Source organism: Melanostigma gelatinosum (assembly GCF_949748355.1).
Source record: "Melanostigma gelatinosum genome assembly, chromosome: 6".
Lineage (NCBI taxonomy): Eukaryota > Metazoa > Chordata > Actinopteri > Perciformes > Zoarcidae > Melanostigma > Melanostigma gelatinosum.
Genome location: NC_136639.1, coordinates 252,501 through 279,330, shown reverse-complemented (window position 1 = coordinate 279,330; position 26,830 = coordinate 252,501). Strand labels below are relative to the sequence as shown.

At 42.5% G+C, this 26,830-nt stretch overlaps 1 protein-coding gene across 1 annotated transcript in view; it reads right to left on the bottom strand.

Annotated features, from left to right (window-relative positions):
* Nucleotides 1-26,830, bottom strand: part of dab2ipa (DAB2 interacting protein a) — a 55,991-nt gene that overhangs the window by 28,695 nt on the left and 466 nt on the right. The window contains exons 2-7 of the mRNA XM_079270614.1: nucleotides 26,204-26,348; nucleotides 25,745-25,917; nucleotides 24,669-24,940; nucleotides 24,362-24,570; nucleotides 23,810-23,954; nucleotides 15,953-16,097 (exon numbers count right to left, since the gene is read on the bottom strand). Coding sequence (XP_079126740.1) covers nucleotides 15,953-16,097; nucleotides 23,810-23,954; nucleotides 24,362-24,570; nucleotides 24,669-24,940; nucleotides 25,745-25,917; nucleotides 26,204-26,341 — 1,082 coding nt within the window. The 5' untranslated portion in view covers nucleotides 26,342-26,348. The remainder of the gene's footprint in view (nucleotides 1-15,952; nucleotides 16,098-23,809; nucleotides 23,955-24,361; nucleotides 24,571-24,668; nucleotides 24,941-25,744; nucleotides 25,918-26,203; nucleotides 26,349-26,830) is intronic.

Below are 26,830 nucleotides of genomic sequence, written 5' to 3'. Positions count from 1 at the left end.
CCAGGAACTCAAAAATGGCCACCCACATACAAGCTTTACCACCCTTTGTCAGAGTGGCCAATGTCAAAGGGGTGGTTAACATGAGAAGGAGTACTACGGGGCTCTGGGCAGGAAGAGCCATGAAGAAGTTGGAGTATGCAAAGAAAGGCTTTCTCTCAGAAGAGAATGAAGTCTTAACATGGAAAGAAATCAAGAATGATTGTGTGGTCTGCCTGCTGCCGACCACCCTTAACCTCACATGGCAGGGACCCGGAAACAAGAAACCACACCGTGTCTCTGGACGACGAAAGGAATTTGACCGTATGACCCACAAACCAGTGAAGGTTTTGGATGCATATGTGTGCGGTTTTTGTCGTATAGCGCTTTTACCAAGGATGCACTTCGTCATCCAGTGGGATCTGCGGGGGACAAAGCTGAACCTTAAGGACTGTGTCTGCCAATGGGATGGACACAGGCTGCTCCTCTGTGCGTCTTGCTCCGTACTCCAGCTGAATGGACTGCTGGTGCAAGCTGGAGCAGCCGACGGATGGCAGGTGAGAAAGTTTCTTCAGCCGATACAAACCCTGGCACCCGCCTCGTGGGAAGGTGAGGGTGCTGCCGCTCCTGTTGATCTATCACAAGCAGCGACTGGGGGACCTTCGGCACCATCTATGGGCCTACTCGACGGCGACCCACAAGAAGCAAGTGGAAACCGTAGTGAAGTCCCCATGAGATCCTGGTGGGAGTCAGTGCAAAGGAACTGGCCATACAGCCCAGGCCAGGCCGAAGTTGTCAACCCGCCCCTGTCTTCCGTACAGATCCCAGCGGCCTTCAGGGTCTTTCGCAGCCCTGATGACCCAGGGTACACAGCCACCGCAGCAAACCTACCCGATTGCCGCTTGGAGATGGCAACACGAGAGGGGTGGCTGGGGCCCTGGGAATTGACAACCTGGCGCGAGTTAATTGAGGAGGTGTTTTGTGATCCTGATGTGCCAATACGTGAGCTTGCCCCGGTACCAACAGAAGCTGGTGCTCGCGGCACGAATCTCCAGTATTCCACCACAGATCTGGACGCCTTCCACCATACCGGTGCCAGGACCAAGGAAAAGAGTAAGATTTTCACGGTCACCCCAGAGGGATGGCGCAGAAACGGTGCTATGCAAATACCGGGCTCCTGGGCGTCCAGAGCGCCAACGCCTACATGGGAGACCCGCACAATGCGCGTCATGGTGACGCTGAAAACCGTGATGGTTCCATTCGACGGTGTGTACTCCGTCGGGGTGGAGCTGACCAGAGCGGATGAGGCGGAGCCTCCTCCAAACCCACGCGCAGACGCAAAAGGTTTGACCGCTTGGGCACGGAAGTCATTTCGCAAACTGCAGCGGGGTGGAAAGCCTCGCAGTAGCAGCACTTAGAAAAGTATAGCTGCTGGAAAAAACGGAACTTGATTGTCAACATGTCGCTGCCAAACCCACCAAACAAAGATTGCAGGGACCTATCAATAGTCTCTCAGTCCCACCTCGCACAAAGAAGGCCATATCTGCAATTGCCGAACGAAACTGTCTTTTTGGACAGACCCCAACGCGATTTTGCCTACCGAAAAGGCCTCTGTGGATCTGGCGCCTATTTCTGCAGCAATGGCGAATATAGGCGCTCGATTGACCTGTCAATACCCGGGAAGGCGGAATTGCTGACTGCTTTTCGCACAGGATGGCAACTCCAATATGACAGAGTCAATCGGACCCATCCGTGGCTGCTGCAGCCAGTCCTCCCTTGTCCTGACCAATCCCCCTGGATCCTGAATACCGTTTTCATTTCAGTTATGGGTCTGCGGTTGAAGTTGCGCTGGGGTCCTAACTATGCTGATTATTTGCAAAACGACTATGTTGATCTTTCGCTGGGTGAAAATGTGATCTGGACCACCAGCCCGGTCATGCGGCGTCTCATAGCGCTCCACGTGAAAAACAGCACGCGCTGTGTAATTGAGAACCAAGACATAGAGTTGCGTATGGTTCATTACCGCCTGCCAGGCCTTGGCCCACCGAACCCGGACCCATGCCTGACCATGAGGGAATTGCCTCCTTCCAGATTACGGACTACGGGGTTTGGCCGGCTTAACCTTCACGAACCCTTGGCAGCATGGGCTAAAGTAACGGAGCTCCAGACGGACGACGGTCAGCCGTTATACGCATCTCTTGCCAAAGTCCGGATCCTTATCGACCCAGTGGACAGACAGATCTACGCATGGCTGCGGCAAAATAATGCTGTGAACGAGGGTTGCTTTGCACCCCCCCCCTGCTCCCCCTCCTTAATCGTCACCTACTACCAATGGGTGTGGCGGGGGCTGGACTTAGCCATTGGCCGATACCCATCGGTGCTATATCACCAGCTACTGAAGGGCAGGATTAGTCAGTGCGATCCTGACTCTCCCCCGCGCCTCAGCTCCGGATGCCTAGCTCCTCTTCCAGAGGTGCTACCGACCAGAGCACTGCAGAATCCGAAACCATGGATCTCCCACTACTTCATGGGAGAGTTCATGAATTTAGGCGATCCTCAACCTTTACCCCCGTCTCATTAAGACGCCCCGGCAAGCGACTGGACCAATCAAGTGAACGACCTCGGAATGGAAAACGACTATGGCTTTGCTTACTGGCTAAAGTAGTAGCAGTATTAACAGGACTATGCCTTGTCCTGGCTATACTGTACTACTATGGTAGTATCCCATGGGCCCTCACCCATGTGAGGGTGTCCTACACTACCACAAAGAAGTTCGACCAGACATGCTGGACGGTCGACTCTGGAACGATCGTTCTCTCTCAACTCGCTGGACAGAAGCGCGCCTCGCCCTGGTTGGACCTTGAGGTTGGCTCTAATGCAACCCGTCAAGTCCAAGAAGGGGGTGGGACGCCACCGAACCTGACAGCTACTATCATCGCGTGGATGACTATCTGGGATCAGAAAATCAACGATTCAAAAATCAACGACACGGGTGAAGAAACAGACTGGGCAGGCGAATTCCAGAAGGTAATAGAGAATTCGACATGGAGGATAGATGAAGTATCTACGCTAGGAGCGGAGATGAAGATTACGGTAATGATGAAGAAAGCACAAGAAGAAAAACGGGCACAGTGTAATTGGATCTACCCCGAAAACGGTGTCCCAGGCTGGTACTGTTCATGGGCATGTGTCTCATGGTCAGAGCAAGGGAACGAGGGATACTGGAAACCCGAGGTAACCTATGCAGCGAGCCACCGCAATGATACGTGTTTGATGATTTTACCGGCAGAAGGAATGTTCTGGGGACACTACAATCTCACCTGTGAGGCCACACAACCGCGACGTAAACCACAGCGGGTGAAAGTTAAAGTGAGGCCAGTGAGGCCACTAGGTAACACCACACTAGGAAACTCCACCGACTGCCAGCGGAACAACCTCACCAGCCGAGCCGTGAACGTCACGCAGCAGAGGGAAGAAGAAGAAGAGGTAGTACAACCTACGGCTCCAGAGACGGTTCCAGAGGAAAAAGAAGGGCAGCCGCAGCTGCCACTATTCAAGTCAAGTGACAGTCTTCGGAGAAATCGGAGCAGGAAATGGACGCAGCATTGTAAAAAGAACAAGCTCCCTCTCCTAGATAAGTGCTTCTGGAATGTGTTCTTTTATTGCGAAAGTCAGAATTACTTCGTAATAACTCCGGTAAACAAACCACAGTATCAGGCTCATAAGTTCATCTATCTACCCGAACCTAATGCCCGGCACGAGGCCTGGCTCAACAACACCCTGCCGTGGATATGGATAACCGAGCTAACGCATTTCAAAGGAGCCTTCACGGAGGGTTACTCCAGAGCCAGCTTCGGCCTTTTGGGACCAAGGACGACCGACATGTATGTACAAAAGCTGCCGAAACCCGAGGATTTGATGACAGCCCCAAGAGGGGATTTCCAAAAGATTGACACTTGTGTGACCAACAAAATGTTCATCGCTCTGAACGGAACAGAGTATCTAGCCGACGGCGCCTCCCCGAGATGCACACTCTGGCAAGAGTGGTATCGGGCTTGGGGAACGTGGCTATATGACTGCACAGGCCTGAAGACGAACAAGACGATCAAAGGAACCCTGCAGGCATGGAAAGAGGCCCACACCCGGGACGACAGTTCAACCTGGTGGGGCCTACAGAAGGATGAAGTGTTAGAATGGGTGGTGCCATGTCTAACTCAAACCAACAACTACTGGGTGAAGTATCAGTACCTGGCCACAGTGTACTCGAAAGAAAGAGACATCTGGCCTGGTGTTTGGAGCCGACCAGAACCATATGTGGGCCCGCGGCCCTGGAAGATGGAATGCAATCGAGGAAACACGACCTGCAACATCAGCCTGGCCGGGGGACATTGTGAGTCTGTGCCAGGATGGGAAGACCATTGCCAGACCCACTATGGAGCAGAATATGAAACCCACGTGCAAGAAGTAACCTGGGTGAAGGCTAAAGACGGGAAATGGAGACGGTCAGGGCCTCTGACTAGCAGCTGTACCAACCTAATCCTGGGCCATCGCATGAAAGACAGAGTAAACGTGAACGGCCAAATCATTCCCCCAGTAACCGACCCTACAGTCTTTCTAGCTGAGGGCCACGCCTTCAGGAAAAGCCTCTGCGAGGGTAAAGAAGACAAAGGATTTGAATGGGTAGGAGCTAACCGCCTCTACGGGAACGGAACCTGCTACGAGCCAGAAGAACACTGGCTGAGTTGCGGGAGCGGCCGACGAGAACACGAGTGCAGTTGGATCGAACTAACGGGCGCCTCCATAGTCGGGACCGCAACCATCGTAGTGGAAGAAGTGGCAGGGAAGATTGGAGAAGGATTCACGGTCATAAAGGGATGGATGGGGAGTTTGTTCTCCTGGCTTTGGCCTTATTTGTTGATGATAATTGGAATTGTCATCTTGGGCCTAATAATCTGTGCCGCCATTAAGGGCGGGGTAGCAGCCACTGTTGCCTCGTGCTTTAAGGGGAAGTTGAAGGAAAAAGGAGAAGTGAAGAAGGGACTCCTCCCACGAAGGAAGGAGGAGTCCACCCACCTATAAAGGGTGAACAACTGGAGCGCCATAGCCATTGCAGACCCGGAACCTGAACCAAGAGCCTCATACTGAAATAAGAACGAATAAACCTAAGAAAGCCAAGATGACCAACATGACCAACACCACAACCATTGCACCTCCAGGCATGAACACCACTTCTCACCCAGGCATGACCACCTTCGGAGTGAGTATGACCAACACCACAACTATTGTGACTCCAGGCATGACCACCTTCGGAATGAGTATAACTGAAGCATTACAGAACTCCTCCGACACAGCACGCAGATGCAGACCATTTATTCGCTTAACCGACCTGGACTTTTGGGTCCTTGAGATCATATGGTTCTTCTACTGTTGCATGGGCGAATGGTCCATGAATCAGCCGCTAAGAATACTGGCCCTGGTTGTAGGGTGTCTGAAAACAGCGATTGAAAACATCTATCGAGGATCACTGTGGCTTACCCTGACATGGTTCGCTACATACCTCCTGGGGAGAATCCACATCGACTCTACTCGCTGCGGTCTAGTAAAAGGTGGAATGGTGATCATCTGGCTGGTAATCGACGTCGCTGCAGTTTTCTACAACCCCCTGAAGCTGGTCTCGGCAATCGTCGAGGCCTTTCTGGCGGTTACCGCCCTGACGTATCTCGTGGTCATGACCATGGCTATGAAAGAAAGAGGAAGAGGGCGTTGGCTCCACAAGATCGGCGCCATTGCTCTTTGGGGCATAGGTTGGGGCATAACTGTCGCCATCTACTGGTTGGGTTCTGAATCATCAATCGGGATAGCAGCCTGGCTCATGCTGTATGAGCCTTTGTTTCCAAGAAGGGTTAGGCCTACAAGCCCAGGCCTAACACCTCCTCCAATGGTGTTGGCATCTCCATGGCTGCATTCTCTGGCTCTGCGGCGCTCTGCAAAGCGCTCCAATACTGAGAGGGGGCCTTAAAAAAGAATGAAAATAAGACCACCCCCTGCTTGCTAAAGCTTAGCTTGTAAAAATGCGCTAAAAAATGTAATGATTAATAAAGTCTTTGTGTTTAACAACATTTAGGAGGAGGTCTGCTGTGTCCGCTGTGGGATTCCTCCGGAGCTAATGTTGCACCTGTGGGAGGTAAACCAAGCCCTATGGTGCACCCAATGCTACCTGGGGCAATTCCCGGTAGGAGCAGCCAGCGGCCTCTTCTGCAAAGGAAGTACCCCTTATATGCCTGCGATGAATGTAGTCGACTGTATGGAATTAGAGGCCAAAGCAAAACCAGTGTGGACTTCCGCTGGGAGAACCCCACCAGAGGTCCTGCTCTATGCTGATGGTGTATACTGCCCAGTATACACAAAAATATGGGCGTATCCTGATGGCATCCGGGTGTCCAGCACCCACCTCACCGATGGCCGCTTCGTCGTCATTGGACCACGCCTGCCCGCCCTGCAGTATCCACTACCAACTCCAGAAGAAGACGACGACACGGCAAGCATCCCGGGTGTGGAACACCGAGACGTGGGTAGCCAGACGATGCTCGCAGGAGTAGTACCAAATCTAATGGGGATGTGGGGATACGACGAGGACTGCGGAGAGCTGGTGGAGGTAATCCCTGAAGGATTGATAGTTCCAGGCGAGGATGAGGACAAAGCATCAACCAGCCCCGTCCCTACTCCGGCCTCCCTCTCCCCTGACAGCATTCTGAACCAGAATGTGTTGGCCCTGGTGCTGAGCCTGGACGAGCAGATGAAGGATGCCATAGATGACGAGGAAGATGACAACGCCCTCCTGGATTTCCAGCCACCAGGTATGGAAGGCCTGGTGGTGCTCGACAGCTGGCAACACGAATCCGAGCCGGAAGACGACGTTCTCATCATCACCGCCGAGGACGACGATGAGTTCCTAGAGGATTACTTGGGGCACAATGCGGCAGCTTGAGACCTCAAGAAGGGGGTGTCAAGAAGAGTTGACCTCTCAGAGCTGCCACGGTAACATGTCGACACATTCAAGGGAGAGAAGTCAGGCTATAAGAGCGCAAAGCATATATTCAACGTTGGAGTATAATCAAACAGATAACATGAATGAATAATATAACGAAATGTTCTAAATCAATTGTGTAACAAATGTTTAACTGCATAGAAGTGATTTAAACAAATGTAATGAATGTTTCTGTGTGTTCTGTGTGAGGTTGGAGCTGAAATGAAATGTATTGGGCAAGAATGACATTGCTGTAATCAAGACCAGATGTTGGGTGTAGTCAAAGGAAAGTTCTGGAAACTGATGCAATAGTTGAGTCATACCGGCAATGTTCGGCTTAACGCCCTTTCCAGAGGGAGGGGGGATGAGTAATGGACCAAACAGGTGGGGGCTGATCACAGCCCATATGAGGAATATAAGGACATGCTTGCAAAGAGCAAAGCTGGGATTTCATCGCGGATGCCGTACCAAGCGCATCGGAAGAAGATACTAAAGCCTGCAGCTGATGTATTGAGGACTTCGTCTCTGTTCACGGAAAAGAGACCTCTGTTCGTGGACATTGAGATTAAAAGACGAAGGTTCTAACTCTCCCCACCGCTCGCCTCTTAACATCTGGACAACTGAGAAAGCCGCAGCTGCCTGAGAAAGACTTTGTACTGAGTTTTGAGAACAGCTGAACGGGCTCCGTTGCGGAGCGGAAGGATCGAGGGTCAGGCCTGACCTTCGCTCCTAACAACTCCAAAAGAACTCTTTTCATCGCACCATTGGACATCCAGCTCCAACCGAGCCTTCTCGGCGACTAAAACTAATGAGTATAATCGAAGAAGATAATTAAATTGACTAATCATGTGTAGTGACATTTTATGTGAGCTGTAGCTGTAACCCCTGCAAACTAACTAAATATAACCTGCAATAAATATCTAATCTGCATTTAAAGTGAAATCCTCAAGTGCATTAATTTGCCGAAGTAGTAAAGAGTTCCTCGTGACAGTAAAAAGTTAAAGCTATTGTATGTCTAACAACTGAGTTCTGAAAGGTTATCCTAGAGACCGAATCCACTTAACAACCCCTTACGGTTTTAGCAAGAATTAATCCTAGCCGTTAAAACCTAACCTGGCATTTACCAAGAGCGCGGATCCATAAGAGGGAAGCTGCCATAACCGACGCGACTGGTGTGAGCGCCCGGGGCCAGGACTGGTCTCTCGGCCGAGCGCGCTCTGACCGGAGGAAGCAGGGTAGACGTCGGGAGTAACGGCAGTTAGCGGAGCCAGGCGAGTTCCCTCGCAAGAACACCAGCTCGAGAATCTTTTAATAGAGAGCTGAGTTAGTAATTAGCCCCGTATCGGGCCAGAAGTACCCAGGATCTAACAGTATCCATCTCCTTCGGGACCGTGCTCGTGAAAACGCTATAAGAGCAGATCTATATGTGATTTGTGCGTATTTCAGCGACGGCAGTGTATGGTGTCAATCGGGTATGGATGTGAGTGACTGTGTGAAGCGTACAGGTGTTAGAGAGTACATGTGTAGTTGTAAAGTTGTAGTGTTTTTCACCAGGTTGGTGTGCTTTTCAGAGATTGACGGTCAGTGGAGCAGAGCACACGCATAAGACATAAGCTTTGCACTCAAACACAGAACCACAAACACTAGAATAGAAGAGGAAAGCTGAGGGTTAATATATGTAATAGATATCCATAAGAACCGTGAACAGAGTTAGGAGCGAAGACACAGCAGGCAAAGGCACAGAGGCAAGGGAGTGAACATCTTAGATAAGAAAGACAGCTGCAGCCAAAGCAGGGAGAGATAACAACTAGGACAGAGGGCACAAGAACATTTGACAGGAGCTTTGGCTCCCTCTGGTGGTACTTCAGGAACTGCACAAGAACATTTGACAGGAGCTTTGGCTCCCTCTGGTGGTACTTCAGGAACTGCACAAGAACATTTGACAGGAGCTTTGGCTCCATCTGGTGGACATTCGGGAGTACTGCATCCAAACATTTTATATTGAAAATTTTGAAATTTGAAATTTGAAATTTGAAAAAAAAAAAAAAAGAATTTTGAGAAAAAAAAAGAAGATTGGAATTGATTAAAAAAAAACAAAAAAAAAACAAACAAAAAAAAACAACTTGAACTGAAAAAAAGAAAAGAAGAACACAAGAAGACATGGCTGGAGCTGTGGCTCCATCTGGTGGCTACTCAGAAGTACTGCGTGCAAAACTGAAAAAAGCTGTAACAGCCACAGGAGGCAAGGCTGCATGGAAAAGAGACAAGACACATTGGGATAACTGCATGAAACGATGGCAAGAGGAGGGATGGTGGAAGGCGGCCAGTCCACTACCTCCATCGATCAACGACCTCCTGCTCGTTACCAACGATTTGACAAAACGAGTGGCCTACGCACAGACTGCAGAGAGAAATCAAACGACAAATCAAACCAAGCGATGGGGGTTCGCTAACCCACTGAAGCAAGCCCGCAAAGACAGAGAAGAGGAACAGCGAGTGGCAATGATGGCACTAGGAACGGCCATGACGGATCGGATACAGGTGGACATGCCGACCGGAAAAGAACAAACCAGGCCCCATCAGGCACTCGACATCACCCCCCTCGACATCACCCCTACCACTCAAGCCCCGGTAGGTCTGGAAAAGACTGCACAGGAACCGGGCCAGGCATCTCTGGCCTCGGCCCCTCCCCCGCCCTCAACTGGCCTGTCTCCAGCACTTCCTCTGGTTCCTCCCCCCCAGTATCACCTTCGGTCCCATGGCCCGCCCCCAAAGCCAGAAAAAGAGGAGCACCTGGAAAAAGGGGAGCATCCTATTTCTGCTACAACTGTGGGAAACCGGGACACTTCGCAAGAGACTGCATGTCAGCACTGCAGCAAGCACAGAGAGGAAGAGGACAATACTCCAGAGGAGGAGGCGGACATGGCTATGACGGACAAAGACCACAGCAAGGGGCCCATCAGGCTCCTTGGGACGAGGGACATGGTCCCCAAGGCGGGGCCCATGCCACACAGGCAAGTAGCCAACAGCAATGGCCAGGAGGTTACAACAGTCCTCCCTATTGACACGCCCCTCAATCACTGGCGTCACACACTCTACATTTCGGCCTCACCAGCGAACCCTTAATCAGGTGCTCAGTAAATGGACAGGATCACACCTTCCTCGTCGATACTGGAGCCACCTGTTCGAGTGTGATGACTACGCAACCGTTGTCGGACCGGTTTGTGTCAGTGGTGGGAGTCTCTGGTACTCCAGTTCGACAATGTTACACCGCCCCTCTCCCCATCACATTTCAAGATGCAACCCTCATGCACAGCTTTCTCTCTGCTCCAAACTGCCCTGTCAACCTGCTAGGACGCGATCTGATGACTCGCCTCAATCTGATCATCTGGATGAACCAAGACGGTGTCCATGTCTCGTCCAACCCACCAACTAGTACGTTGTCATGAAATCATTCAGCTTTTCCCATACAAAACTCCCCTGGACCACGTCCATTGCACTCTAAATGTCACACACGCACAGGGCCACCATCTTGCAACATCCCCAACCGCTCACTGTTGCCACTCTTCTCTCATTTCTGGGTTTAACAGGCTACTCACGAGCCCATATCCCAGACTACACCAACAACACCACCATTCTCAGAGAGATGTTGAAGGAAGTGGGCACCAGAAATCTTACTGCCACCCTCACATGGAGAAAAGAGGCTGAAGCAGCTTTCTCCCACTTGAAGCAAGCACTTGCACATGCCGCCGCACTCATGTCCCCAGACTACTCCCTACCGTTCCACCTTGATGTTTCCGAAAGAGACAGCCTACTCAATGCTGTACTCTTCCAGAAAAAGGGGGGTGAGAGACAGGTACTGATGTATCATTCATTCATGTGCGCAAGATATGTTGCAGCAGTGGCAAAAGCGATTGAAAAGACTTCTCATATTGTCACATCCGCCCTGAGCTCACAATCGAGCACATCAAAGAACATCAAAAGAAAGCAGGACCTTAGGAATGGTCCGAATGGACACGAAAAGGAGCCTCAAAAGACAAAGAAGGTCTGTGGAGAGCCCACGACGGCAGAGTGGTTGCCTCAGCAGAACTGTGTGCAGCACTCCTACCAGGGGCCCACGGACCTACACACGAGGGAAAGAAACGGACATTGGACAATTTGAAACAACTATGGTGGCATCCGCACATGGAAGCGATATCTTTCCTCTTCTGCGATGAATGTCAAATTTGTGGAAATCACAACCCAAGAAAACCATTCAAGACACCGATGAGATCTTATCCCGTGCCCTCTGCCTGTTTCCAAGACATCAGCATAGATTATACAGATATGACTAGAGAACAGAGTGCAGGGAAAGAGGTACATCTTGGTATTGGTAGACAGATTTTCAAGATGGGTGGAAGCAATTCCCACCAAGAGAGAAGACGCGCAGACAGTTGTAAGGTGGCTGCAGACAGAACTGATTCCCCGTTACGGAGTGCCGAGATGCATCCGCTCTGATAACGGATCACACTTTAGCAACACCATGCTCGCACAGGTAGAGCAATCTCTGGGAATCACACACCGATTCGGGTCAGTCTATCGCCCGCAATCTCAGGGCCTGGTGGAACGAGCGAATCAGGCCCTTGAGAATTGCGGCAGTGTATGGTTGATTGCGTGCAGCGTAATGTCTCAGGGAGACATCAATTATTGTTTCAATGTATGTTTTAAATCTCCTTTACTTTTTACGACTGAATTTTATTTCTTACACTGTTTCTTTAATTGTTTTTAAATCTCCTTTTCTTTTGCCTCATGTTTTGATGCTTTTAATGGTTTTATGTGAAGCACTTTGAATTACCTTGTTGTTGGAATGTGCTATACAAATAAACTTGCCTTGCCTTAAGGCCAAAATTGCCAAAGTTTGCGCGGGCTCCAAATTAACATGGGTTGAGGCCCTGCCCCTGGCCCTTATGGCCATGAGGTCCGGAAAATGGGGAGAAACACATCTCTCCCCACACGAGATCATGACTGGCCGGCCGATGCCAGGTCCACCCAGAGATGGAGGTCATATGCCACCTCTGGATGTACAGCAGATTGAAATGTCTGACTATATGAGTGCCCTAACTTCCCTTGCTGAAGCTCTCTCCAAGCAGATCGAGAGGACTCGAGCAGTACCTGAAGCAGCGGCAGCTGGAAAGCAGATACAAGTAGGTGATTGGGTCAGGGTCAAGGTTCACAAGCGCAAGTGGACTGACCCCAGGTGGACTGGGCCGTACGAGGTGAAGGAGGTTACTTCACACTCGGTTCAGGTCAAGGGCAAATCAGGCGTCCCTTGGCACCACCTGACACATTGTGTCCCAGCACCGGTACCAACCAGAACACTAGGAGAAATTCGCACTAATTTGGAAAATGCATCAGGAACCTAGACGCTGTCTAGGGGACCCTTATGCAAACCCCGCCGACCGAGGTCGGCAGCGCTTCACCTGGGAAGGGGTGGGAATGTGGGAAGAAAACTATAATGGGGGTGGGAATGGGCATATTAGTTGCCTTACTGATCTGGGGATTAGAAACCAAGTATCAGACACAACAGCACCCATCTAATTCAACTGCCCCCCCCTCCCTCACCATCCCCGAATCAGACACACACCCGAACTAGACATAGCACCCCACCAGTTTCCGATCCAGACGATTCAGATGATAGGGACCTAAACATAGAGTTACAGCCATTGAATGAGTAGTTCCAAAACATAGAAGTTCACACCTAGCAGGTGTGAAAAGGGGGATTTGTAAATAAAAATATACATTCATTCAATGTTAAACACAGCTTATACGCGGATATGTGAGTTCTAGTACAAGAAGGTCAAAAACGCCAGGTGGGGCACTCTCGCACTCGCCTGAACAAAGTGGAAATTACTAGAACTCTGAAGGATAGCTTTTGCCCCAGTTAAATGTCACATAGTCTTACAGAGAACCAGTCTCAACTGCCTGCTCCATCTTAGAGATAGAAAGAGGCGCCCTTGCATATCTAGCGCCTAGCTTATCTAGTTGGCCGAACATAACAATATGCGGCTGAATCAACATCTCACACACTGACGTTCCAGAGAAGGCGGATCCCGGACGTGAGCCAGTGTGGGCGGAGATGCTCAGTGCTCCATCAGGCTATTTGAATGCTAAAAACAAATCCGCCTCCTACTATTGCTTTGACCAATAGGCTCCAAAAGGAGGACCTAATATATGAACGCATGCGCACTCTGTTTAAGCGCCTTCTAGCTTTTCATTCGCTCCTACAGAGTGAACTTTTTAGGTCCGTGCACGTTTAACTGCTGGACATAATACTTCTGTCACAAATAAACCTTATTGCTTGAATTGAGCTAAACGCCTCGACCTAAGTCTGTTCACCTGAGTTTTCTCCTCAACATGAGATTTATTCTCAACAGGTGTAAACATTTCCAAGGTTGCTGTGACTGATGTTGCACTCTCTGATCATTTCTGTGTTTTCTTTGAGAGTGCAATCTCCTTGCACACAAAGGTCCAAACCAAGGTTGTGACAAAGCGTTACATCTCTGAAAACACCAGTGAACTATTTATTCAGAAGTTCTCCTCCACACCAGCCCTCTCTTGCCTCTCAGTCAATGAGCTTGTAGATGGCTTCAATTTTAAAGTAAAAAATATTATTGATGCCATTGCACCCACTAAAGTGAAGGTTGTCTCGGGTAAGCAAAGATCTCCTTGGAGAAATGCTACGCTGGTCAGAATAGAGAAACGAGAGTGTTGGAAAGCTGAGCGCAGGTGGCGAAAAACTAATCTCCAGGTTCACTGTGACATCTATAAAGAGAGACTTCGCAATTATAATTTGGAACTTAGAAATGCAAGGCAGTCATTCTTCTCTGACATCATAACCAAAAACAAGAACAACACACGCGCCTTATTTGCTACCGTCGACAGGCTAACAAACCCTCCAGTGTCGGTAGCTGCTGAACTCCAATCCACCTGGGCATGCAATCAATTTGCCTCCTTTTTACTGACAAAATTCAGAAAATTAGACAAACAGTCAGTGCCTCCACACCAACCACAGGATATGTGTTGTCCCGATCTCTGAATAACATCCATTCAAATATCATGACACAATTTCATTCAATCGACCGTAGAAGCCTAGAAGACATTATACAACATCTGAAGTCATCCTCCTGCTGCTTGGATATTCTACCAAAACACTTTTTCAAAAATATTTCAAACTGCATGACCACTGATCTTTTACAAATTGTAAACACATCCCTTCTCTCAGGTGTCTTCCCACAAGCCCTAAAAACTGCAGTTATTAAACCGCTCCTAAAGAAGGCTAGTTTAGACTCCGCAACGATGAAAAATTATAGGCCAACATCAAACCTCCCATTTTTAAGTAAAATAATTGAAAAGCGGTTTTCCAACAGCTGAACAACTTCTTGGCCGTAAATAACTGCTTTGATGTTTTCCAGTCAGGCTTTCGACAGCACCACAGCACTGAAACTGCTCTTGTTAAGGTTTTCAACGACATCCACTTAAACATAGACAATGGCAGAAGTTCAGTCTTAGTCTTACGAGATCTCAGTGCTGCATTCGACACGGTCGACCATGCCATACTCCTAGAAAGACTAAACATCTGGGTGGGACTCTCTGGCACAGCACTTAACTGGTTTGAATCCTACTTGAAGGGCCGAGAATACTTTGTGTCTGTAGCTGATTACACATCAGAGCTGACTAAAATGACATGTGGTGTTCCCCAAGGTTCAATACTGGGGCCTCTTCTGTTCAACATCTACATGCTTCCACTAGCTCAGATTATGGAAAACAACAAAGTGTGTTATCATAATTATGCAGACGACACACAAATCTACATAACTATGTCACCAGGGGACTATAATCCCATACAAGGGCTGGGTAACTGCATTGAACAAATCAACAACTGGATGTGCCAGAATTTTCTTCAATTAAACAAAGATAAAACAGAAGTAATTGTTTTTGGTACCAAGGACGAACAATTGAAAATCACCGCTCAGCTTCAGTCACTGATGTTAAAACCCACAAACCAAGCCAGAAATCTAGGTGTAGTTATGGATTCAGACCTCAACCTGAACAGCCATATCAAGACAATTACAAAATCAGCCTCCTATCACCTGAAGAATATATCAAGGATTAGAGGACTTATGTCTCAACAGGATTTGGAAAAACTTGTCCACGCATTTATCTTCAGCAGACTGGACTACTGTAACGGTGTGTTTACAGGTCTCTGTAAAAAGTCCGTCAGAAAGCTGCAGCTGATTCAGAATGCTGCAGCTCGAGTCCTCACTAAGACCAGGAGGGTGGACCACATCACTCCAGTTCTGAGGTCTTTGCACTGGCTTCCTGTCCAACAAAGACTTTAAAATCCTGCTGTTGGTTTACAAAGCACTGAATGGTTTAGAGCCAAAATACATCTCTGATCTGCTGCTACCTTATGAACCATCCCGACCCCTCAGGTCGTCTGGGACCGGTCTACTTTCTGTTCCCAGAGTCAGAACTAAACATGGAGAAGCAGCGTTCAGTTGTTCTGCTCCACATATCTGGAACAAAGTCCCAGAAAGCTGCAGGTCTGCTGAGACCCTCAGCTCATTTAAATCAAGATTGAAGACCTTTCTGTTTGCTGCTGCCTTTAATTGAACCACGTTCAATTAATATATTCATAAATTTCCTGCATTTCTGCATTTTACTACTGCATTTTATTTCTTACACTGTTTTTAAATTGTTTTTGAAATCTCCTTTTCTTTTGCCTTGTGTTTTGATGCTTTTAATGGTTTTATGTGAAGCACTTTGAATTACATTGTTGTTGAAATGTGCTATACAAATAAACTTGCCTTGCCTTGCCTTGCTTACAGTGTGTCTAAGGTAAAGTGTGTGCTTTATATACAGTGTATGTACAGTATGTACTCTGTATGTACTCTGTATATATCTGTGTACCTGTATGAGTCAAGGATCTTGCAGAAGGCGAGTTCACAGCACATCCTCAGGTTAGCCTGATGCTCTGCAAGGTCAGAGGTCGCACAGCGAGATGGGTCGACTTCACAGTTCTCATCTGACTCATATAAAGCTTTAATGAACTCACCTGATCACAGAAAACACAAACAAATATGTATATGGTTAGGGTTAAAGCAAGACATGACATCTAACGCACTTCTGTCCAGAGAATCTGTTTGAGGCTTTCTGTTGTTTTTGGAGAGTTTTTCCTGGGCCCCGTTCCTCGTACGTGGCTAACTGAGTTAGCCGGATACTTTTCAGGATAAGATGACGTAGATCAGGCTTTTCGGTTCCACGAAGCAAATTAAACCTCTATCACAACAATAAACCTCTCTATCACAACAATAAACCTCTATCACAATGATAAACCTCTATCACAATGATAAACCTCTCTATAACAATAATAAACGTCTATATCACAATAACAAACCTCTCTATCACAATAATAAACCTCTATCACAACAATAAACCTCTCTATCACAACAATAAACCTCTATCACAATGATAAACCTCTCTATAACAATAATAAACGTCTATATCACAATAACAAACCTCTCTATCACAATAATAAACCTCTCTATAACAACAATAAACGTCTATATCACAATAACAAACCTCTCTATCACAATAATAAACCTCTCTATAACAACAATAAACATCTCTATAACAATAATAAACCTCTATAACAATAATAAACCTCTCTATCACAATAATAAACCTCTCTATCACAATAATAAACCTCTCTATCACAATAATAAACCTCTCTATCACAATAATAAACATCTCTATCACAATAATAAACCTCTCTATCACAATAATAAACCTCTCTATAACAATAATAAACCTCTCTATCACAATAATAAACCTCTCTATCACAACAATAAACCTCTCTATAACAATAATAAACCTCTCTATCACAATAATAAACCTTTCTACAACAACAATAAACATCTCTATAACAATAATAAACCTCTCTATCACAATAATAAACCTCTCTATCACAATAATAAACCTCTCTATCACAATAATAAACCTCTCTATCACAATAATAAACCTCTCTATAACAATAATAAACCTCTCTATAACAATAATAAACCTCTCTATCACAATAATAAACCTCTCTATAACAATAATAAACCTCTCTATCACAATAATAAACCTCTCTATAACAATAATAAACCTCTCTATCACAATAATAAACCTCTCTATCACAATAATAAACATCTCTATCACAATAATAAACATCTCTATAACAATAATAAACCTCTCTATCACAATAATAAACCTCTCTATCACAATAATAAACCTCTCTATCACAATAATAAACCTCTCTATCACAATAATAAACCTCTCTATAACAATAATAAACCTCTCTATCACAATAATAAACCTCTCTATAACAATAATAAACCTCTCTATAACAATAATAAACCTCTCTATCACAATAATAAACCTCTCTATAACAATAATAAACCTTTCTACAACAACAACAATAAACCTCTCTATCACAATAATAAACCTCTCTATCACAATAATAAACCTCTCTATCACAATAATAAACCTCTCCATAACAATAATAAACCTCTCTATCACAATAATAAACCTCTCTATCACAATAATAAACCTCTCTATAACAACAATAAACCTCTCTATCACAATAATAAACCTCTCTATCACAATAATAAACCTCTCTATCACAATAATAAACATCTCTATGACAATAATAAACCTCTCTATCACAATAATAAACCTCTCTATCACAATAATAAACATATCTATCACAATAATAAACCTCTCTATCACAATAATAAACATCTCTATCACAATAATAAACCTCTCTATAACAATAATAAACCTCTCTATCACAATAATAAACCTCTCTATAACAATAATAAACCTCTCTATCACAATAATAAACCTCTCTATAACAACAATAAACCTCTATATCACAATAATAAACCTCTCTATAACAATAATAAACCTCTCTATCACAATAATAAACCTCTCTATAACAATAATAAACCTCTATATCACAATAATAAACCTCTCTATAACAATAATAAACCTCTCTATCACAATAATAAACCTCTCTATCACAATAATAAACCTCTCTATAACAATAATAAACCTCTCTATCACAATAATAAACCTCTCTATAACAATAATAAACCTCTATATCACAATAATAAACCTCTCTATAACAATAATAAACCTCTCTATCACAATAATAAACCTCTCTATCACAATAATAAACCTCTCTATAACAATAATAAACCTCTCTATCACAATAATAAACCTCTCTATCACAATAATAAACCTCTCTATCACAATAATAAACCTCTCTATCACAATAATAAACCTCTCTATAACAATAATAAACCTCTCTATCACAAGAATAAACCTCTCTATAACAATAATAAACCTCTCTATCACAATAATAAACCTCTCTATCACAAGAATAAACCTCTCTATAACAATAATAAACCTCTATATCACAATAATAAACCTCTCTATAACAATAATAAACCTCTCTATAACAATAATAAACCTCTCTATAACAACAATAAACCTCTATATCACAATAATAAACCTCTCTATAACAATAATAAACCTCTCTATCACAATAATAAACCTCTCTATAACAATAATAAACCTCTATATCACAATAATAAACCTCTCTATAACAATAATAAACCTCTCTATCACAATAATAAACCTCTCTATCACAATAATAAACCTCTCTATAACAATAATAAACCTCTCTATCACAATAATAAACCTCTCTATAACAATAATAAACCTCTATATCACAATAATAAACCTCTCTATAACAATAATAAACCTCTCTATCACAATAATAAACCTCTCTATCACAATAATAAACCTCTCTATAACAATAATAAACCTCTCTATCACAATAATAAACCTCTCTATCACAATAATAAACCTCTCTATCACAATAATAAACCTCTCTATCACAATAATAAACCTCTCTATAACAATAATAAACCTCTCTATAACAATAATAAACCTCTCTATCACAAGAATAAACCTCTCTATAACAATAATAAACCTCTATATCACAATAATAAACCTCTCTATAACAATAATAAACCTCTCTATAACAATAATAAACCTCTCTATAACAATAATAAACCTCTCTATCACAATAATAAACCTCTCCATAACAATAATAAACCTCTCTATCACAATAATAAACCTCTCTATCACAATAATAAACCTCTCTATAACAATAATACACCTCTCTATCACAATAATAAACCTCTCTATAACAATAATAAACCTCTCTATAACAATAATAAACCTCTCTATCACAATAATAAACCTCTCTATAACAATAATAAACCTCTATATCACAATAATAAACCTCTCTATAACAATAATAAACCTCTCTATCACAATAATAAACCTCTCTATCACAATAATAAACCTCTCTATAACAATAATAAACCTCTCTATCACAATAATAAACCTCTCTATCACAATAATAAACCTCTCTATCACAATAATAAACCTCTCTATAACAATAATAAACCTCTCTATACCAATAATAAACCTCTCTATCACAAGAATAAACCTCTCTATAACAATAATAAACCTCTATATCACAATAATAAACCTCTCTATAACAATAATAAACCTCTCTATAACAATAATAAACCTCTCTATCACAATAATAAACCTCTCTATCACAATAATAAACCTCTCCATAACAATAATAAACCTCTCTATCACAATAATAAACCTCTCTATCACAATAATAAACCTCTCTATAACAATAATAAACCTCTCTATCATAATAATAAACCTCTCTATAACAATAATAAACCTCTCTATCACAATAATAAACCTCTCTATCACAATAATAAACCTCTCTATCACAATAATAAACCTCTCTATAACAATAATAAACATCTATATCACAAGAATAAACCTCTCTATAACAATAATAAACCTCTCTATCACAATAATAAACCTCTCTATCACAAGAATAAACCTCTCTATAACAATAACAAACCTCTATATCACAATAATAAACCTCTCTATCACAATAATAAACCTCTCTATCACAATAATAAACCTCTCTATCACAATAATAAACCTCTCTATAACAATAATAAACATCTCTATCACAATAATAAACCTCTCTATCACAATAATAAACCTCTCTTTAATAATAATAAACCTCTATATCACAATAATAAACCTCTCTATCACAATAATAAACCTCTCTATAACAATAATAAACCTCTCTATCACAATAATAAACCTTTCTACAACAACAATAATAAACCTCTCTATCACAATAATAAACCTCTATATCACAATAATAAACCTCTCTATAACAATAATAAACCTCTCTATCACAATAATAAACCTCTCTATCACAATAATAAACCTCTCTATAACAATAATAAACCTCTCTATCACAATAATAAACCTCTCTATAACAATAATAAACCTCTCTATATCACAATAATAAACCTCTCTATAACAATAATAAACCTCTCTATAACAATAATAAACCTCTCTATAACAACAATAATAAACCTCTCTATCACAATAATAAACCTCTCTATAACAACAATAATAAACCTCTCTATCACAATAATAAACCTCTATATCACAATAATAAACCTCTCTATAACAACAATAATAAACCTCTCTATCACAATAATAAACCTCTCTATAACAACAATAATAAACCTCTATATCACAATAATAAACATCTCTATAACAATAATAAACCTCTCTATAACAATAATAAACCTCTCTATAACAATAATAAACCTCTCCATAACAATAATAAACCTCTCTATAACAATAATAAACATCTCTATCACAATAATAAACCTCTCTATCACAAGAATAAACCTCTCTATAACAATAATAAACCTCTATATCACAATAATAAACCTCTTTATAACAATAATAAACCTCTCTATAACAATAATAAACCTCTCCATAACAATAATAAACCTCTCTATCACAATAATAAACCTCTCTATCACAAAAATAAACCTCTCTATCACAAGAATAAACCTCTCTATAACAATAATAAACCTCTCCACAACAATAATAAACATCTCTATAACAATAATAAACCTCTCTATAACAATAATAAACCTCTCCATAACAATAATAAACATCTCTATAACAATAATAAACCTCTCCATAACAATAATAAACCTCTCTATCACAATAATAAACCTCTCTATAACAATAATAAACATCTCTATAACAATAATAAACCTCTCCATAACAATAATAAACCTCTCTATCACAATAATAAACCTCTCTATCACAAAAATAAACCTCTCTATAACAATAATAAACCTCTCCATAACAATAATAAACCTCTCTATCACAATAATAAACCTCTCTATCACAATAATAAACCTCTCCATAACAATAATAAACCTCTCTATCACAATAATAAACCTCTCTATAACAATAATAAACCTCTCTATCACAATAATAAACCTCTCTATCACAATAATAAACCTCTATATAACAATAATAAACCTCTATCACAATAATAAACCTCTCTATAACAATAATAAACCTCTCTATCACAATAATAAACCTCTCTATAACAATAATAAACCTCTATCACAATAATAAACCTCTCTATAACAATAATAAACCTCTCTATAACAATAATAAACATCTCTATAACAATAATAAACCTCTCTATAACAATAATAAACCTCTCTATCACAATAATAAACCTCTCTATCACAATAATAAACCTCTCTATAACAATAATAAACCTCTCTATCACAATAATAAACCTCTCTATAACAATAATAAACATCTCTATAACAATAATAAACCTCTCCATAACAATAATAAACCTCTCCATAACTATAATAAACCTCTCTATCACAATAATAAACCTCTCTATCACAATAATAAACCCCTCTATCACAATAATAAACCTCTATATCCCAATAATAAACCTCTATATGACAATAATAAACCTCTCTATCACAATAATAAACCTCTCCATAACTATAATAAACCTCTCTATCACAATAATAAACCTATATCACAATAATAAACCTCTCTATCACAATAATAAACCTCTATATCACAATAATAAACCTATATCACAATAATAAACCTCTATATCACAATAATAAACCTCTATATCACAATAATAAACCTATATCACAATAATAAACCTCTATATCACAATAATAAACCTCTATATGACAATAATAAACCTCTCTATCACAATAATAAACCTATATCACAATAATAAACCTATATCACAATAATAAACCTCTATATGACAATAATAAACCTCTCTATCACAATAATAAACCTCTATATCACAATAATAAACCTCTATATCACAATAATAAACCTCTATATGACAATAATAAACCTCTCTATCACAATAATAAACCTCTATATCACAATAATAAACCTCTATATGACAATAATAAACCTCTCTATCACAATAATAAACCTCTCTATCACAATAATAAACCTCTATATCACAATAATAAACCTATATCACAATAATAAACCTCTATATCTCAATAATAAACCTCTATATCACAATAATAAACCTCTCTATCACAATAATAAACCTCTATATCACAATAATAAACCTATATCACAATAATAAACCACTATATCACAATAATAAACCTCTATATCACAATAATAAACCTCTATATGACAATAATAAACCTCTCTATCACAATAATAAACCTCTATATCACAATAATAAACCTCTATATGACAATAATAAACCTCTCTATCACAATAATAAACCTCTCTATCACAATAATAAACCTCTCTATCACAATAATAAACCTCTATATCACAATAATAAACCTCTCTATAACAATAATAAACCTCTCTATCACAATAATAAACCTCTCTATAACAATAATAAACCTCTCTATCACAATAATAAACCTCTATATCACAATAATAAACCTCTATATCACAATAATAAACCTATATCACAATAATAAACCTCTCTATCACAATAATAAACCTCTCTATCACAATAATAAACCTCTCTATCACAATAATAAACCTCTCTATCACAATAATAAACCTCTCTATAACAATAATAAACCTCTCTATAACAATAATAAACCTCTCTATCACAATAATAAACCTCTATAACAATAATAAACCTCTATATCACAATAATAAACCTCTATATGACAATAATAAACCTCTCTATCACAATAATAAACCTCTCTATAACAATAATAAACCTCTCTATCACAATAATAAACCTCTCTATCACAATAATAAACCTCTCTATCACAATAATAAACCTCTATATCACAATAATAAACCTCTCTATAACAATAATAAACCTCTCTATCACAATAATAAACCTCTCTATCACAATAATAAACCTCTCTATCACAATAATAAACCTCTATATCACAATAATAAACCTCTCTATCACAATAATAAACCTCTCTATCACAATAATAAACCTATATCACAATAATAAACCTCTCTATCACAATAATAAACCTATATCACAATAATAAACCTCTCTATCACAATAATAAACCTCTCTATAACAATAATAAACCTATATCACAATAATAAACCTCTCTATCACAATAATAAACCTCTCTATCACAATAATAAACCTCTCTATCACAATAATAAACCTCTCTATCACAATAATAAACCTATATCACAACAATAAACCTCTCTATCACAATAATCTGAGGTGTTGGGTCACGTTTTGTATTTTGTGTTGTTTATCTTGTTTAGTGTTGTGTTTACCGAGGGCGTCCTGCAGGTACTTCTGTCCAATCAGCTTCAGGTATTCTTCGATGCTCTTTGTTGCCAGCGTGTTCTCTCTGAAGATCAGCTGGTCATTGTCACGGCAACGGTCCACCTCCGACATCATCAGGTCTGTCAAAAAGTCCTGCAGAAAGGTCGTCCTCATTCAGTCCAACAAAACTTTATTTAAACATCCTGAATGTGCAGCAGTCATGTGATCCTGTATGTGGTCTGGTCATGTGATGGACTCTTTTTCATTTCATTGACTACCACTAACATTTATAGGAAGTTTACGTTGGACTTTTATAAAGAGAGTTAAACTCTCCCACTCTGCTGCCTCTCAGTTGTTCTTTTAAAATAAGACAATGGAACAACATTTTTAAAAAACTCTAAATTCACGAGTTCCAAGTTTTCAACACACATGAGAACACTGAGAGATGAGTTCACCTGGAAATACATGGGATAATTTACAGGAATGGTTTTATTTTGAAGGAGTTCAGGTGTAGTGAGGGTGTGATGATGGGCAGGGTCGTGCATAGTGGGTGGGGCTACCTTGGCCTTCCCTGTGCTGTGCAGGATGTGGACGAGTGCAGAAGCGAGCTCCTCTTTAGCTCTCAGACTGATGGAGGCTTCCAGAGTGTTGCAGAGCAGCAGGTAGTTGGAGCTGATGTACTCTGCAAACTCTTTGTACTGTTCCATCGGCAGGATGACAATACTCTGATACCGAGCTTTGACTCGCACCGTCGGCACAGACGACTTAGCTGAAACAGGAAGCAACATGAAAAACTGACTAAAAGTTCTTGTTTGGAGTCAAACTTTCTTCAGTGAACGCAGTGAACCTCTATGAAGATCTACCTACCTCGGATGGTACTGGGCGTACTCAACGTGTACCACTTCTCCACCAGCTGTCTGCCGCTCACCATCGCAACGGGAATGTTGACCAACCCGACGTAGCTGCTCTTGTCCTTTTTCCTCTTCCTGTCGGTGTCTTTGTAGAGATGGAGAGTGACGGAGGCGACGGACGGCAGGCTGCTGAAGTCGAAACGTTCTCCCCAAAAGATGTTGTCAGTCTTCAGCTTACAGGACGTCCGAGCATAGAGACTGTCATCCAGACACAGCTCACAGAAGTACCTGTAGTACACAAATACTACTGTTACTACTACTGTCATCTAGACACACCCTGTACCTCTATGTGTTAGAATGAACTGGATCAGGCTCTATGTGAACTGGATCAGGCTCTAGATGAAGTGGATCAGGCTCTAGGTGAACTGGATCAGGCTCTAGGTGAACTGGATCAGGCTCTCGGTGAAGTGGATCAGACTCTAGGTGAACTGGATCAGGCTCTAGGTGAACTGGATCAGGCTCTAGTGGATCAGACTCTAGGTAAACTGGATCAGAGTCTAGGTGAACTGGATCAGGCTCTAGGTGAACTGGATCAGGCTCTAGGTGAACTGGATCAGGCTCTAGATGAACTGGATCAGGCTCTAGGTGAACTGGATCAGGCTCTAGGTGAACTGGATCAAGCTCTAGGTGAACTGGATCAGGCTCTAGATGAACTGGATCAGGCTCTAGGTGAACTGGATCAGGCTCTCGGTGAAGTGGATCAGACTCTAGGTGAACTGGATCAGGCTCTAGGTGAACTGGATCAGGCTCTAGTGGATCAGACTCTAGGTAAACTGGATCAGAGTCTAGGTGAACTGGATCAGGCTCTAGGTGAACTGGATCAAGCTCTAGGTGAACTGGATCAGGCTCTAGGTGAAGTGGATCAGACTCTAGGTGAACTGGATCAAGCTCTAGGTGAACTGGATCAGGCTCTAGGTGAACTGGATCAGGCTCTAGGTGAAGTGGATCAGACTCTAGGTGAACTGGATCAGGCTCTCGGTGAAGTGGATCAGACTCTAGATGAACTGGATCAGACTCCTGGTCTAGGATCACCTTTTCTTTGCAGGCAGGTCTTTGGCTTCGATCACCCAGACCGTGAGGACGTTCTCCAGCCTCCTGCTGTTGTCCTTGTTGGGATGCACGGCTCGTCTCAGGTTCTCCATCCATTTATCTCTCTCCGCCGCCGACCGACACGAGAAGCACTTCGTCCCCGTCGAGGTCGTTACCTAGGAGACACAGGGGTCAGAAGTCAAGGTCACCAATTTACAGACACTCCGGGGGGGGGGCCTCCAGTGTGTCCAGTGTGTGTGTTGTGTGTGTGTTGTGTGTGTGTCCAGTCTGTGTCGTGTGTGTGTCCAGTGTGTGTGTTGTGTGTGTTGTGCGTGTGTCCAGTCTGTGTTGTGTGTGTGTCCAGTGTGTGTGTTGTGTGTGTTGTGCGTGTGTCCAGTCTGTGTTGTGTGTGTGTCCAGTGTGTGTGTTGTGTGTGTTGTGCGTGTGTCCCGTGTGTGTCACCTCGAAGCAGTAGTCCTGTCCCAGGAGGGAGGAGTGAACTGGTTTGATGACCACTGATTGGTCCATCCTGAGCTCCAGTGATGACACGCAGCCGGCGCTTAGCAACGACTCCTGACTCCCACAGTGAAGCCGCCGCATCACACACCTGAAGAAGAAGAAGTCTGAACCACGTCCTCAAGAAGAGTCACTAGCTGCTGCTAGCATAGCATAGCATAGCATAGTACAGCTTACAGCTGGAGAGATGAAGAGCTCGTTATTTTCTTCACTGAGAGAAACTGAAATATATTTTCATCTTCTCCCGACTGGCATTAGAAAGAGTTTCAGTGACAAACAGCTCGTCCAATTCGTCGCCTGTTCGTCCAATCAGCTGCCAGTATTTTCTGAGCATCATGAGTCTGAGTGTTGAAGGGTTTGTCCCATTTTTACTTCATCAGGATTAAAAAACGGTATCGACATCTTTCACACCAAAATATGAACATATGATAATGCTGAATAGCTGTTACACACACACATGCGCATAAACACACACACACACACACACACACACACACACACACACACACACACACACACACACACACACACACACAGGATGATCTACTGTTCCTCCGTTAGCTCGATAGCATT